Source organism: Lepisosteus platostomus, chromosome 19, assembly GCF_059453375.1.
Source record: "Lepisosteus platostomus isolate fLepPlt1 chromosome 19, fLepPlt1.hap1, whole genome shotgun sequence".
Taxonomy (NCBI): domain Eukaryota; kingdom Metazoa; phylum Chordata; class Actinopteri; order Semionotiformes; family Lepisosteidae; genus Lepisosteus; species Lepisosteus platostomus.
The window spans coordinates 6,164,664-6,179,389 of record NC_142629.1 but is presented as its reverse complement, the minus strand read 5'-3'; the positions used below and the strand labels follow the sequence as shown (position 1 = coordinate 6,179,389).

At 47.9% G+C, this 14,726-nt stretch overlaps 1 protein-coding gene across 2 annotated transcripts in view; it reads left to right on the top strand.

Annotated features, from left to right (window-relative positions):
- The window catches only part of LOC148644998 (protein kinase C beta type), a 149,826-nt gene that overhangs the window by 45,589 nt on the left and 89,511 nt on the right, over positions 1–14,726 (top strand). For both annotated transcript variants that reach the window (XM_088613099.1, XM_088613098.1), the window contains exon 3: positions 12,702–12,784. In XM_088613099.1, coding sequence (XP_088469225.1) covers positions 12,702–12,784 — 83 coding nt within the window. The remainder of the gene's footprint in view (positions 1–12,701; positions 12,785–14,726) is intronic.

Genomic DNA, 14,726 nt, shown 5'->3' with positions numbered 1-14,726 from the left:
CACACCAAGCAGCAACCTGCTACCTATGCAGGACCTTTGCCTTAACCCTGCAGCACTGAGCTCCACCTGTTCTCATGCAATTGAGGTCGGGGTGAGGGAGCCCTGGCTGAGAATACTGAACAGAACTTGGCTTGAGGCTAGTGGCACCAGTTCAGAGAATCCTAGGTCCTGCGGGTTTCACGATGAATTCCAAGTCAAACCCAATTCCGGAGAATTCAACCACTGACTTTTGAACACAAGTTGGCTCGTACAATTGGCAGATTGCCTGCAGAAATTACCTCTGAAACTTGTGTGCTGTCGAGACCTGAAACCTGGCACACATACTGTACAGGGGGACTGGGAAAAACACAGGGAGAGGCTACAGGTTTCGCCTGGCATGAGCATTGTTTGCATCTGGAATGATAGGCCATGGGGCTTAAAATCATTCTGTGTCCAGTGTGGTAGTGTTCATCTGGTCCTGACTCACAACCGCTGCCTCCAGTTAAAGAACTAGAGCAGCAGTATTGAAAATCACACCTATAAGGAGGTTTTTTTTTTTCCATTTGTCTCGAATGAGTAGTCGGAGGGCACACCATGAAGACGTGTGACATACAGTAACACTGGCAGGGTTACAGAGGGAGCGAATTGTGGGCCAGGGGTGTTAAGAAGCCTCAGTAACTCTGTTCAATGACGCTTGTAGTCCAAGGAGATGGCATAGGAAACTACATATCCCAGCGAGCAGTGGGAGGACGGTTAACTTCCTGGGCCGTGAGGCATAGCTGGCATCAACTGGACTGCCTCAAAGCTGAAAAGGGCTTGGTGCGTCTTTTGGTTGACAACTGGCCTGGTGTTGTGGGAGCGACACAATGTCGAGAGAGACAAGAGTTGTGAAGGCCAGAAATGAAACCCACTGAGTGTGGCAAAACATTACCATGGATAGTCGGTGCAGGCTTTAGCCCCTCTGTCTGTGTAGAGAGGCCTCAGAGATCGGGTTGGGTAGAAACGTCTGCTTCTTTAACCATTCAGAGTATCCAACTGGTGGTATGGAAAATCGCAGCTCTAAAGATTCAAGACACAAGTTGCCCTCACCAGTTGCCAAAACTGGTTAGTAGGTACTGGAGTATATGGGAGGCAGAGGGTTCGGATCCCAAGGCTCATGTTACACTCATCATCAACTAACAGAGCTTGCAGATTGTTCCCTTTAACATGACCAAATACAACGAGTTGTAGAATAACATAACAAATGATCTAACAAATATCGAATTGAATATATATTAGGGGTGGCACAGTGGTTAGCATTTGCTGATTCACAGTGCTGGGACCCTGGGTTCGATTCATGCGTCTGCTCTCTCTGTGTTCACATGGGTTTCCTCCTACAGTCCAAAGACAGATCGGTTAGGTGAACTTTCTTCTGGGGAAAACTGGCCTTGGGGATTGGGCATCTGTGTGTGCGTGTGCCCTGCCCGATGGACTGGCGTCATGCCCCCGGTGTGGCATGCCTTTTGCCTGTTGCGTGCCAGGACGGGCTCTTATCTCCTCCGCAACCCTGGTTTAGAAGAAGCAGAGAGAAAAGGGGGGGATAGATAAACTTAAGAGACCACTCATGTGTGTGCAAGCTGAGGGGAACAATACTTTTACTGTGAGAAATCAGGTGGAACGGAGAAACATGAACCAGCTGCCGCGGGGTGAAGATTTAACACACTGCCTCGGAGCACCCCCGGTTCTGGTTCTGGTTCTGCAAGCGTGCGGTGACCGGGCAAGTCCGAGTCCCGTGTCATGGGCGTCCGGTCGCGCCGCGGAGACCTCCGGCGGCCCGCAGCGTTTGCGTGCGCCAGAGGCAGGGGAGAAAGGGGAAACGAAACGGATGCCGACGGCTGTTGAATCGTCTTTCATCCCTCGAGCCAGGGTTTCCACGCGGCAGGAGGTTGCTGCTGGAGACGGAGGGGGTGAGGAGTGATCGCTCCACAGTGAACAGGTGAAGTGTCCCGGGTGCCTGGGGGATACTGACAGGGAGAAAGGGAGAGGGCAGCTGGTAATGAGAGAAGCTGCAAGGGACTGGCAAATTCTAGGGTAGAGTCAGGCTCCTGTCTTTCAGACATCGATAGAAACCTGCTGCACACTCATTATGCTTGAGTGTTGTGCATAATAATAATAATAATAATAATAATAATAATAATATTAATAATCCCTTACACTTATATAGCACTTTACTGGACACTCCACTCAAAGTGCTTTACAGGTAATGGGGATCCCCTCCACCACCGCCAGTGTGTAGCCCCCGCCTGGATGATGCGACGGCAGCCATAGTGCGCCAGAACGCTCCCCACACACCAGCTCTCAGTGGGGAGGAGAACAGAGTGATGAAGCCAGTTCAGAGATGGAGATTATTAGGAGGCCATGATTGGTAAGGGCCAATGGGAAATTTGACCAGGACACTGGTGTTACACCCCTACTCTTTTCAGAGAACACCACAGGATTCTTAATGACCTCAGAGAGTCAGGACCTGTTTTTCGCCTCAACGGGGGCTTTTTACAGTAGCGTCCTCGTCACTATACTGGAGCATTAAGAACTACATAGACCACAGGGTGAGCGCCCCCTACTGGCCCCACTGACACCTCTTCCAGCAGCAGCCTTAGTTTTCCCCAGGAGGTCTCCCATCCAGGTACTGGCCAGGCTCCCACCTGCTGAGCTTCAGTGGGCTGCCAGTGGTGAGTTACAGGGTGAGTGTTGTGCGTGGACAGGACTTCATTCTCCCTTTGCAAAGGGTGATCAGTTTTGTACTCTGCACGTTGGACATTATCCAGGCATTATTAGTGCATGCGTTGACCCTTTGTAGGTGCACGGCAAGTGGGTTGAGCTGAGATGCTCAGCTTCCTCTGCATTTCTACCTCTTTGATTTTTTTTTCTTGTCCTGGTCGGCTCTCATCAGTGTTTTAAGGCCCCTGTGCTCAGAAAGGGCTGCAGCTGGACTCCAGATGAAGCAGGAGAGGGGGTGGCAGGCATCTGCGTGGCAGCACGGGCTCCTCCTGGCACCCAGAGCCGGGTGCTGTAGGCAATTCCAGATGCGCTTCAAATTTAGAGCGGCTCCTAGCAGTGTCCTTCCCTGCGTGCTCTTCTCCAGAGCTGGTTGAAGGAGAGAAATCTCGGCGCGCACGCTCTGCGGTCCAGATTTTCATGGGATTTTGTGCCGCCCCGTCTGAAGCATCAGGCCGTCGGGAGAGCCTCGCTCCCTCAGCTCAGCAGTGCAGTGTGCTTACGGCGTGTTCCCTCTGTCTTTCTGACAGATCTGGAGTGCCACAGCCCAGCTCTTTAGGGATCATTGTAAAGAAGAGCACCCAGCAGCACGCACACACTCCTCTGGTTGTTTGATCTGCTCCGAAGTCCCCCCCTGGTTTGTCACGGTCATTGTCACAGCGGTGTCCTTGTCTCCTAGAAAAGCACATCCCTCATCCCTCCACCTGGGTCTTAACTAGAATACTTCCTGTCTGCTTCCGTCCGGCGCTGGAAAATCATGACGTGCCTAAATGCGCTTCTCTTTAGTTCTTACACTTGAGATGCTGAGGCCACAGTAAATTGTTTTCGCAGGGCCTCTGGTGGGTCCTGACACTTTCCAATTTCACAGTTTGCTAGCTCTGCTGACCTATAGCTAATTGCATTCTGAACCACTGAGAGGAATAAATAAGGGCAAAAAAGGAAACGGACTGAAAGTGTTATAATCGGAGAGTTAATTAAACCGTCTTCTGTGGCGTGTGCTGGTGACCACATGCACTGTCCTTGACTTCAGATCTGCAGAGGTTTACAAAGTACTTATTGCTGACCCGCCTGCTGCCTGCCTTCCCTTCCAAAAATACCACAGCAGCGACCTGCAGGGCTGTCAGGTCCTGTTCCAGGAGGAAAATGACAATTCAGTTGGTAATGGAGGAGCTCACTGTGTGAAGATCCCCAACTGTCACAGCAACACAGCTCTGCAGACACAGTAAACTGGGCTACACCAGTGATGTAGAGAGCTTTGCAAATGCAGTTAAGGCCACATAAAATTGCACATTCTGCATTTTGTGCTTCACGTAGGTATAAACCTTCTTTTTTGCTCGTAGTGGACATGTCTGTTCCCAAGTGCTAAAAAAAGTAGGTTTCTGCGTGGAGCTGGCTTTTCTCAGGAGGCATGTAAAAACCTATCCACATCTCCAAGTGTGTATTCCTGTAGAATGGCTGTGCAAGGTGTCTCTGTTCCTGCAGACAGCAGGACACGTGATTTATTGTTGATAAGATATGTAGTGTCTGTATGTTTTAAGGGGGATACTGTTAAGTGGTTTAGAATCCATTGAAGGTATCAAAAGCGACAAGTCGTGCGCAGTGGGCTGATGGCCCCCAATAATAGAGTGGGATTAGTGGGCTTTCTGGGCTCAGAGCAACCCCTGCAGTTTCCCAGGCACTTGCAGGCTTGTGGTGCTGTCAGTGAGCAACACACCTCTCCTCCAATCAGACTTGACTCTCCTGCAGGGGGCGGGGCTGCCTGTGATGCGTTGAAAGGGGGAGTGGCTCAGAGGTGGGCGTGTCAGAGGAGTCTGCCCACACTTCCTCAGGCGGAGATGTGAAAAATGCACAATTGCCTGTCCCAAATCGGTTGAGTGTAACAGAATAATTAGGGATTTCCTTTTTTTTTTAAATACAAGTTGGCTGGATTGACAAAAAAAGTAACATTCTTTAGGATAAGCAAGAGCCAGAGCTGTATCCCCACTCTTGCTGTTCGCCCACAGGAGGAATAAAAAAAAAGTTAGATCTTTCTGTGTTGGTGTGTTCTTTCGCACCACACATTTGATATTCCAGACGGTGCATTGATTGATGAAGCCCAGTCTCTGCTACGGCTCTCTCTTTCAGACTGTGGTGTCAGTACTCTATTAGCAGTGTCTACTTAGGGCACATCTCTGTACGGGCTCGTCTGGTTTCCTTTCATCTGAGAAGGACAGCTGCTCTCCTTGATGGCACTTGGAGTTGCAGTGCTTCTTCAAGGTGCCATTGAGAATGTGTTCTCTCACATCTGGTACCGAACTGTCAGGAGAAGCTGGTTTCAAAGCCCTGCTCTGATGTATTGTCATTCAGTGGCTCCAGAGAGGATTTCTTCCTAATGCTGCCTTGTGTTACACCACAGTATATATAGAGCACAGAGCATACTCTACAGGAATCACATCCTATTTACAAGTCAGAACTTCCTTTTTTTCCCTATCATTATGATAAGTGAATAAAATGTATAAAATTTGCTGTTTCTTTAGATTTTTCACGTGTTTATGTCCCTTTGCACATTTTGGGGGAAAATAGTTGGATTTGTTGCATCTGGAGGGAAGGAAAAGGGACACAACCCAACGGACTCTTTTTAAATTATTTCACACAGCAGTTCCCCACCTGCACCTACAGAAATGGAGGAGGGCAGTGAGGCCGCAGGGCACACAACACATACCGCAAACCCCCACACTTTTAGACTCTGCTTCGGGCGTTAACATGCTGCGGAGTTTTCTTTCTTTCCTGCTGCCAGCAGTCCTGAAAATCAAGTGCGGACTTGCACGGGAGGTTTAAAAGATAGCCGCCAGGGCTTTGACCTTTTGGCCTTGCCTGGGGAGGGTATCGACCCTTCCTGTCCATTGCGTTGTGGGTCTTGACCACAAGTGGAAGATGTTTGCCGTGCAATTTGATTAGCGTGAATTCAGTCCTGTAATTAAGTTGCCAGCTGTACCACAGGCCGGTCGGTGGGATGAAAGACTATTTGGTCTGAATCAAGACAGGGCTGCCCCGAGTTCAAGCAGGGAACTCAGTATTTCCTGTGGAAAAACCGCTCTCTTTTTCTTAGAGATGTAGTGTCCCCGGCTGGTAGGATCTTTGGTAGTGCAAATTTATTTTCACACTCATACTGGCAGAAAAGAGCAAAGGGTTTAAGATTTCTTTCTAATTAACCTTGTTGTTGCTTCGGCTTGGCGCCTGCTGCTGCCTTTTCCCCTCCTGCCCAGCATCCCTCGTCTCTCGTTTCCTCGTTTTCGCCAGAGCTACTCATTAGAAAAACAGTCAAATCCTGTTGTGGTGATAAACCTGCGGTGCTTTTCTCCTGTTTTCCGTGTTTTGTTTGTGTAGCACAGAGACGGGATGTGCTCTCCCCAGAGCAGTGTTTGTGTCAGTGAGCTGATCCCGACAATAGAGAGTATTTAGATAGGGTTGAGTGGAAAGCAGGGTAAACGCTGTAATCCTATCGTGTACCTACAGTATTACTTACGTTAGCTTTGCTCATGGTGATGTAATTGGATTATTTATAATGGCGACCTGTAACTATACCCCCGGTATTCAGTGCAACCCTGGTCCAATCCGTTGCCCTGTCTTTGGAAGTTTAGAAAGAATATTTCAGCACCTCACAAGGCTGTGCGGTGCATTTCGTACAGTGTGTCTGCCTGAGCCAGGTCCATGGGTTTGTCTGTACTTAAGGCTCCATGCGGGAGGGAACGGATATGAACTTCACTGTGTTAGATACTGAGACCCTTTAATTGAATTTGCTCTGCAGAGTCTGGGCAGATCCTTCCTGTGTGTGTTCCCCAAATGCTGTGTTCCTGTAGTGCCCAGCAGGGTCCCACCAAAGGCTGAGAGGTGTTAACTTCATGCATATTGAATGGTTCCATTAATAATGGAGAGAGCGATCTGCCTCCTCCTGAGCTCAGACAGGCAGCAATGTGAGCCTACCTCTGGGGGTGACCTTTTAAACGACTCGGGGATTCAGACTGACTGCAGCCCAAGTGTATACGAGACAGTCTTGCAGAAAACGCTTTTTCAACCAGGGACCACCCTGCTTATATGGAGAACAAAATGATTGGACCCATCACGCTGGCCACGTTTTGCTCCGGGAGTCTTCATCAAGCTGTTGTTAGCAGTATCCGTTGTTGTCGTGATGAGGATCAGAGCGAGATTTTACATTCATTTAGCAGGAGCCATGAGCTATAAATACAAAATGGGAAACACTGAGCTTGAAGAGGCTGCTGATGAACAGGACGTAGGTGTTGATGTTGACACATCGTTTACATCTTTTTGCGATAAAGGGGCGCACAAAATGTTATATTTAGAGTTCAAAACATATCATTTAAATCCAGGGATGTTATGTTAAAACTATGTAATATATTAGGAAGGCATCCTTAAGAACATCATGTCCAATTTTGGTCACCGCACTAGGGAAGAGATACAGTATGGCTGCTCTGGAGTCAGTCCAGAAAAGAGCAACCAGATACATTCTGGGAAACGTCCCACGCCGTCAGCCTGACGGGACGGGACCTTTTTACTCCTGAAGAGTCAAGACTTCCGAGGGGACCTGGTACGCGTTTTCAGGAAGTTCAAAGGGACTGACGAAGTCATCGTTGAAGGCTTTTCTCAGAATCAACCGAGGAAAACAACTAGAGGACCCAGTGGGAGTGCATTAAAAATCCAGAACAGGAGGCACTTCTTTGCCCAAGGGATTGTGGGAGTGAGCTGCCCATGTGGCAGTAGCCGGTATCCTGACATCTTTTAAGAAACTGCTGGATGAGATCCCTCAATGATCAGACTGTGGAACCCCCAAACAGACAAGACGTTGTGAATTGACTCCAATTGATTGCGACCTTTCTTATGTTCTCCGGCAGTGGTTTGTGCTGCTTTTCGTATGACAAAGTCACACGTGCTTAACATCAAGGGAAAACTGAGCTATACGGACCCTTGAAATTGGAAGAATGTCTGCGAGGAACTGTATCTTTGGAATACTGTCAATGAGTGCATGCACTGTAGAGTCAGTCCCTTAAAAAACTTCAAGGTTCTGCAGAAATATTTTCATAAAGCGGTTTTGTTTGATGATTTCGTTTGTGGAAGAGGAAAGGGGACAGGCACAAATGTAAGACACACACGTGTAGGCATCGTCGTAACACGTTCAGCCTGTGCGGTATAGCTCCTTCATGGTCCCTGCTCAGTGCTCTTCATGAAGTAATAAATCACAGTGCAGCTGACAAGCACAATTAGAGCTGGTGGTAAAGCTGAAGACTTCTTGCACTGTTGTACAGACTGACGACCCGCCACTGACCGAATAGCAAACTGCCCCTTGGTCATATTCTTTGTGTGCAAGAGCCATTTGCTCAGCTCTTTCTGAGGGGAGATTTAGTGTGACAGGAAAAGGCCTTATAAAGGTCAGCTTGGGTTTTTCATTGACTGTCTTAACCATCAGCTTGTGTGTTGAAGACAGGCTTTGTTCTGCTTCACTTAACACCAGTGCACAATGTTCATGAGTGATTTGGACTATGGAAAACCGCATCTCAATGCGGTGTTGCTTTGCTGACGGTCCACTGTTAGAGTTGGAGATCTGAAGGACTCCAGTTCAGGCAGTGAGCAAGTAAAACCTCTCTGTGAAGAAGTGCCTCTGGAGTGCTGTCTCCCTAGCTGTGCATGAGATGTGAATTAAATCACTGGTGATGTGCTTTATTGCTGTTCATCTGCTGTGGTGGCAAGCTGTCTACCTGGTGTTGTGAACAGGCCGCACCATTCGAGCAGCGCAAGCTGAGTCTTTGAATTTCCGCCGAAGAAATTTCTCCTCGAAAGAGATTGTGAAGTGGGACTCGCGAGACACTTCTTCTTCTCTGACCGGGTTCGGGAGTTTCATTTGGAGACCAACTGAGCGAGTGTCTGGGGGAAGGAAAGGCTGGTGTCTCCCATTGCTGAGAGGAAGCTAATCTGACACCGAGGTCATTTAAGGCCATGGGTTACAGAAATTAAAGAGGCTGATTAGTGCTGTCTGCACGTGACTGCAGTATTCTGTACCCCTCCTTTCTGGAGTGATGTATATTGATGTTGTCGAATTAAAGATGTCACATGGACAGTCAATGCCCCTATGGACTGTTGTGCATGTTGAGTGCAAACATGCTGGGACCAGATACTGATACTGGTGTTGTAGGACAATGGGAGTATGATGCCTTTAACTTCAAGATTCAAGGTTCATAATTTATTGCCTTACCTACTGTACTTAGTTGTTAGCAATTTGCTTCAGTGTACTCATGACAGTTAAACAATAATAATAATTATAATAATAATAATTACTTACACTTATATAGCGCTTTTCTGGACACTCCACTCAAAGTGCTTTACAGGTAATGGGGATCCCCTCCACCTCCACCAGTGTGCAGCCCCACCTGGATGATGCGACGGCAGCCATGATAACACTCATAATTAACTCATGTTAACCTAATAACACTCACCGCACATCAGCTATCAATGGGGAGGAGAACAGAGTAATGAAGCCAGTTCAGAGATGGGGATTATTAGGAGGCCATGATTGGTGAGGGCCAATGGGAAATTTGGCCAGGACGCCGGGGTTACACCCCTACTCTTTTCGAGAAACGCCCTGGGATTTTTAATGACCACAGAGAGTCAGGACCTCGGTTTTATGTCTCATCCGAAGGATAATAAAACAATAAAAACAGTAACACAAACATCAGGCACAACATAACCCATAAGATATAATCAAATGACTTAAAAAAGAAAAAACATGAAAACTAAAATAAATAAAATAATGATCAGAAGGATAATAAAAAGAAAGCTAATGCAGTATTAAAATAAAGTGAGGTCTGGGTTAAAGGCTATCAGTTAAATGAGTAATTTCTCGCCATGATTATCCAGAAGGAAATCAGATGTTTTAATGCAAATACAGGACCTTTGGGAAAGAAACTTTCGTGGCGGGGAAAATCGATCGCAAGGCTTTGAAATATTAAGCTTGGCAAACTTACATTTTGCACTAATAGATGCTGCACTTTACTTTTAGCTTAGAAAGGAATATAGTCTGGCTCACAAAATGAATATTATTGAATATAAATAACGATGTTGAATTAATAAAGCTTAGCTTGGACATCAGCCTTAATATGCTCATGGCTCAGTATAGTTAATTTAATTCCACTGAAAGCAATTTAACAAAGACAATTCAGACCACTTGATCCTAGCCTAATGATTGGGAGGGATGGTATCGAGGCCATTATCAAGCAACATACCCCTTGGGAGGGATGGTATCGAGGCCATTATCAAGCAACACACCCCTTTTTTAAGATCGATGAATTATTTAATCTCCATGAATTCTTGGCATAATCAAGAAAAAAACAAATATTTGTCTGGTGGCTTTTGTGGACGTTTCCCCTTCGCTAATGAGAAGCGTGTGGGATGTGAAAGCCTGTTTACGCTGAGCTTCATGCGGAATTTTTTAATGGATTTTTTTTTATGGAAAGCAAATTGTGGATCCTGTGGAGGAGACACACTCCCACCCAGCTCACCATTACAGCGGGACTGCAGAAATATAAATTGAGATTCCCCTAGCGCTGTGGCAGGTCAGGTCAGATAAAGATTGATATTTCATCCAAAACTGCAACCAGAGGCCTATATAGCCCTCCAGCACTTGTAAGCAGTCACACTAGATGTGCATTTAATAAGTATTAGCAAATTGGTGCAGGAGTGGGTATCGCATTCTTACTTGGGAGTAATTAATTCTGTTTGGGTTATGAAGGACTTCACAATGTAGGTGGTGGTAAGGATTTTCAAAGGTTGAGTTTGTGTGTATCTCGCCACAGTAAAGACTCCTTCCGCTGTACTGTACGTCTTTGGATCATCATGAGTTTTAATGTGCTCAGGCCCTGTGAGCCACCTTATTCGGGTTAGGACCCATCACAAGCACTGCAGACGGTGGACCGATGGACACCGAGCAATTCAAGAGCCTCGACTTTGTAGTCCCAGCTGTCCCGGCTTCCAGATGATGAGCCACAGCTGGGCAGGTCCTATAGAGGCACACTGGACACCCCCTGAGGGGACGAGCAGGGACACCCCCGGAAGGGTGGGGGTTCTTACACCGACAGTCCCAGAGGGGACTGCACCCACGTAAGGGGCTCTTTTTCTTTGTAAAAACACACACACCTTCCTCACAAACAGAGTTCTTGTTGTGTTCTTGCCTGACGTGCCCTGCTTCACCAGTCTGCACCCCACTAAACAGGGCCAGTCCAGTCTGGTCCCCGCTGTGCTGGCGGCTCTTTTTTTCCCAGGCAGGACCCCAATAAATAGAGTAAGCCCAGCCTGGAGGTCACGAGGCACAGAGGTACACTTTCTTTTTTGCTTTTTGTTGCATTTTTCACTCTTTTTGTGTTATTTCTGGGCCCTGCTAACCTCACACTAGTGCGTCTGTCCCCTCACCTGGGGTGCTGACTTTTTACCAGTGCTCTCCCACTACACACTGTCACCCTATCAAAGAAACTAATTTGACACTGTAGGTTCATCACCACTTTAAGTTTCGGCAGGCTTAATCCACATCCCAAACGCAATTAATCTCGGCTGATCTCTCTCGTCCCGTGCCTTCCCCTGGAGCACTGTGGGAAAACAAATGAGGATTCCTCAAAGCTAGAGTTTTAGCTCCGTCACCATCTCTTGGCTCTCTTGTTGATCTTTTTTTGCGAGGGGGGGAGGTTCTGAAAAGTGCCAAAAGTCCAGGTTGGAAATAAAACGTTGTATGTTTAAAAAAAAAAACTGTTGTGGGCCCGAGAATTTGGCTGCAAACAGCAGCTGGTCCTGGATAAGTACATGGCATACTGTACAAAGAAAACTGCAGGGCTGGATTGTACCTTTCGCACAGCGTAGGTGGGATTGAGGGGGAGCACTGTGTGTATCTGTGGGCTTGAACACCTAGGCTTTATCTGTTTTGCTCAGACAGGGTTGCAATGCAGAGATGCTTCTCTGTGTAATTATCTCCTGTTGTAGAACCTTTGTGTTCCTGTGTCACTGATGGTCCTGGAAGAAAATTGGCCCAGGAAGAGTATGGTGGAGGAGAACAATGTTGCATTGAGAACTGTTTGTGTTTTTTAATCCCTGCAGTCTGCTACTCCGTGAATTCTACCCCTCTGGCTATCATGGTTTCATCTGAGTCCATTCTGTACTGTATTACAGAACTTTATTTGAATTTTGTGTGTGTGTGTTATTTTCTATTGCCTTGCCTTTACTGTATATCAGGCCTCGTCATCATCATGGGGATGTTTTGCATGTGGTGTTGTTTGGTATTTGTTTTTGCAAGAGGTCCTGCTGTTCGAAGCTCTCATAAACCGCCTGAGGACTTAGAGATATTTATTCCCCTGTACAAAGCTACCAGGTCTTTTTTTTTTCCCAATGCTACTAGTGTAGCTCGTTCCCAGGCACTGGAGAAGTCTTGGGTGCGTGGTTTACACAGGAAGCCAAATCTGTCTTTGGGGACCAGATTCACACATGTTGTGTGACAAAGTGTTAGAAAAATGCCGGACCTTCAAATATGTTCTGTTGCAGGATTTTGGCCCAACCAATTGTCTGATTCATGTGTAATGAAGTCGGTTCCATAATCAAGGAGCTGACTGTTTCAAGCACATGCTCTGCAGTTTAACCAGACCCTCATGTTAGAGAATTGTAGAAGAAAAAAGTAGATGCATTTTAATTAGAATGTATTTTTAAAAGAATCCAAAAGTGACAGTTCTAAATTGATGATTGCTGCTTAACAATGGGAGGAAAGGAGTGGAGAAATGTATTACCCAGATCTGATGGGTCTTTTGTCTTGCTACAGTCACGTTTTTGTTTTGCCAAGAAGATGACGGCCACCTTTTTATGTCAGGCTGCACCCTGAAGCTCAGCGAGATGGCGGTTTCACTGGGGCGGATTTTTCTGACATTTGTCCTCTTCTCTCTCGGCAGTCTGCTGCTTTGTGGTGCACAAACGCTGCCATGAATTCGTCACCTTCTCCTGTCCTGGTGCAGATAAGGGACCAGCTTCAGACGTAAGTAACATCTGTCACCCTTCTCTCTAGGGAAAGGGTGCACCACTCCGCCTTGCTCAACCAGAGGGGGGGGAGTTGTTCTGCTATCAGGTAGGTGGGGAGGGGGAAGTGGGAGGGGCAGAATGAGGAAGTTCAGGTAGACCCCGCCCACCTGTGCTCTTGAACTCAAACTCAGGAGGTGAAGCACCAAAAGCACCAGAAACCTGCAAGCACCCTCGAGGCAGTAGGGCTTGCTGTGTCGCAGACGGCACCCAGACAGGGCTGACTAATCCCGCTCCACCCTTGGCGGTCCACAGACAATTGTGCACAATGGTGTGATCAGCTCCAACGACTCGTCCAGGGCTCTCCGGGACTAGAGTCTCTCGCTAGGAAGCCTGACTTGGAGATCATGCAAAATTCTTCTGCTGAAAGGCTTCACTTTCGCTCCAAAAACCAAATGGCGCGGACCCCCTCTCCGGCTTCTTACTGGTTCCACTCGTCCTGTGCTCCGTCATCCTGAGCCCCTGCTCTGCGGGCCCAGTTAACAGTGGATTCCCAGACACCTGCTCGGCTGAGCGTGGCGCAGGAACACGGGCGAGACGCTGTTCAAGCCCCGTTAACATGAGATGGGGCTCTTGCGGCGAGTAACTACATTTGCCAAGCAATTCTGCACAGAATGGTTCTGATGCTTTGCAGAGTCCCAAGCCACTCGTGTCATGAAATTCCCAGTCTTGTGTTGTCTTTCTCTGATTTTTCTGTTTTTCGGGGGGGCTCTGCTTGATAGACCACCTCTGAACCTAGCCTATGCCTGGCTGTGACTGTGGCTTGCAGGCAGACCCTGCTGGAGAGAGTCACAGTACACTCATCAGCTCAGCCCCTGCTGGGCTACGCAAACGCGTCACCAGAGCCCAGCGGAGGCTTGGTGTGCAGTTGCAAGCGTGAAAAATTGCCTGCACACGTGTGTAAAGGGGCCTATTTAATTTGAAGAGGAGTAAAAAAAAAAAAAACACAAAAAGGACAGAAGCACAGCTCTGAAAATAGCAAGGCACAGTGAGCTTCGTTCCGAGGTGTGCTGTAATTCCAGCTCTCTCTCTCTCTCTGGCTGACGCGCCTGCTGCTTGGAGCTCTCCGGCAATCAAGGTCTGCTGAAGGGCTTTCTCATCCCCTTTAATGAGCGAGGGAGGCCACTGCTGCACGTTTGAGAAAATGAGTGATTATTTTTCATCTCGGAAAAATCCTGCCTTGGCGCGTGCCTGGCAGGGGGGAGGGGATGAGGAGCCGGGCTGGATCAGGGTGAATGAATCGCTGCGTGAAGGTAATCACGCACATTACACAGGCAGTGCGTTTCTGGAAATCTAGTTAGGGTCTAACCTCTTGGCAGTTTTGGCTCTCTGAATTATTTTTTCCCAGCCCCGGAGCCTAGGCCTAGCCGCAGGCAGTGAAAGATTTCTGTGTGTGCTGTCAGGGGCCCCCGGGAGATGTGAACGGTCTTAGCCTGCCCTTTGGAGCATTGTAGATCATGAACCAAATCATGAAAATCGTTGCTGGATTCAATCACAAAACCTGGGAACCTGGGAGTGGATTTCAAGGAGTAGGTTTGGGGAAGCTACCTGAAAGAAGTCATGCTGCTCCAGCTTCAATCAGCTGTGATGTACAGTAATGATCGGGTGGGTTGTGACAGCTTCAGTCGTGGTGTTCAGGCACCCTTGCTTGTGTGAGTGGCTCTCTTCCACGACTGGGAGAGACCCTCTGTAGCCATCGCTGGCTTTGTGAAAGAGCAAGAGTGCCCTCTACTATTCCTGGCGAGACTTAAGCTCCCTAAAAGCCTTTGAAGAGGTACGCCGATCGATTCCCCCTGTCCCGTTTTTGTCTTTTCCCTTTCTGTTCCCCCCCACACTGTTCTCAAACGATCCATTGTGTGACGCCACCTGAGCCTTTTGTCAAGAGATCCTCAAGGCACAGC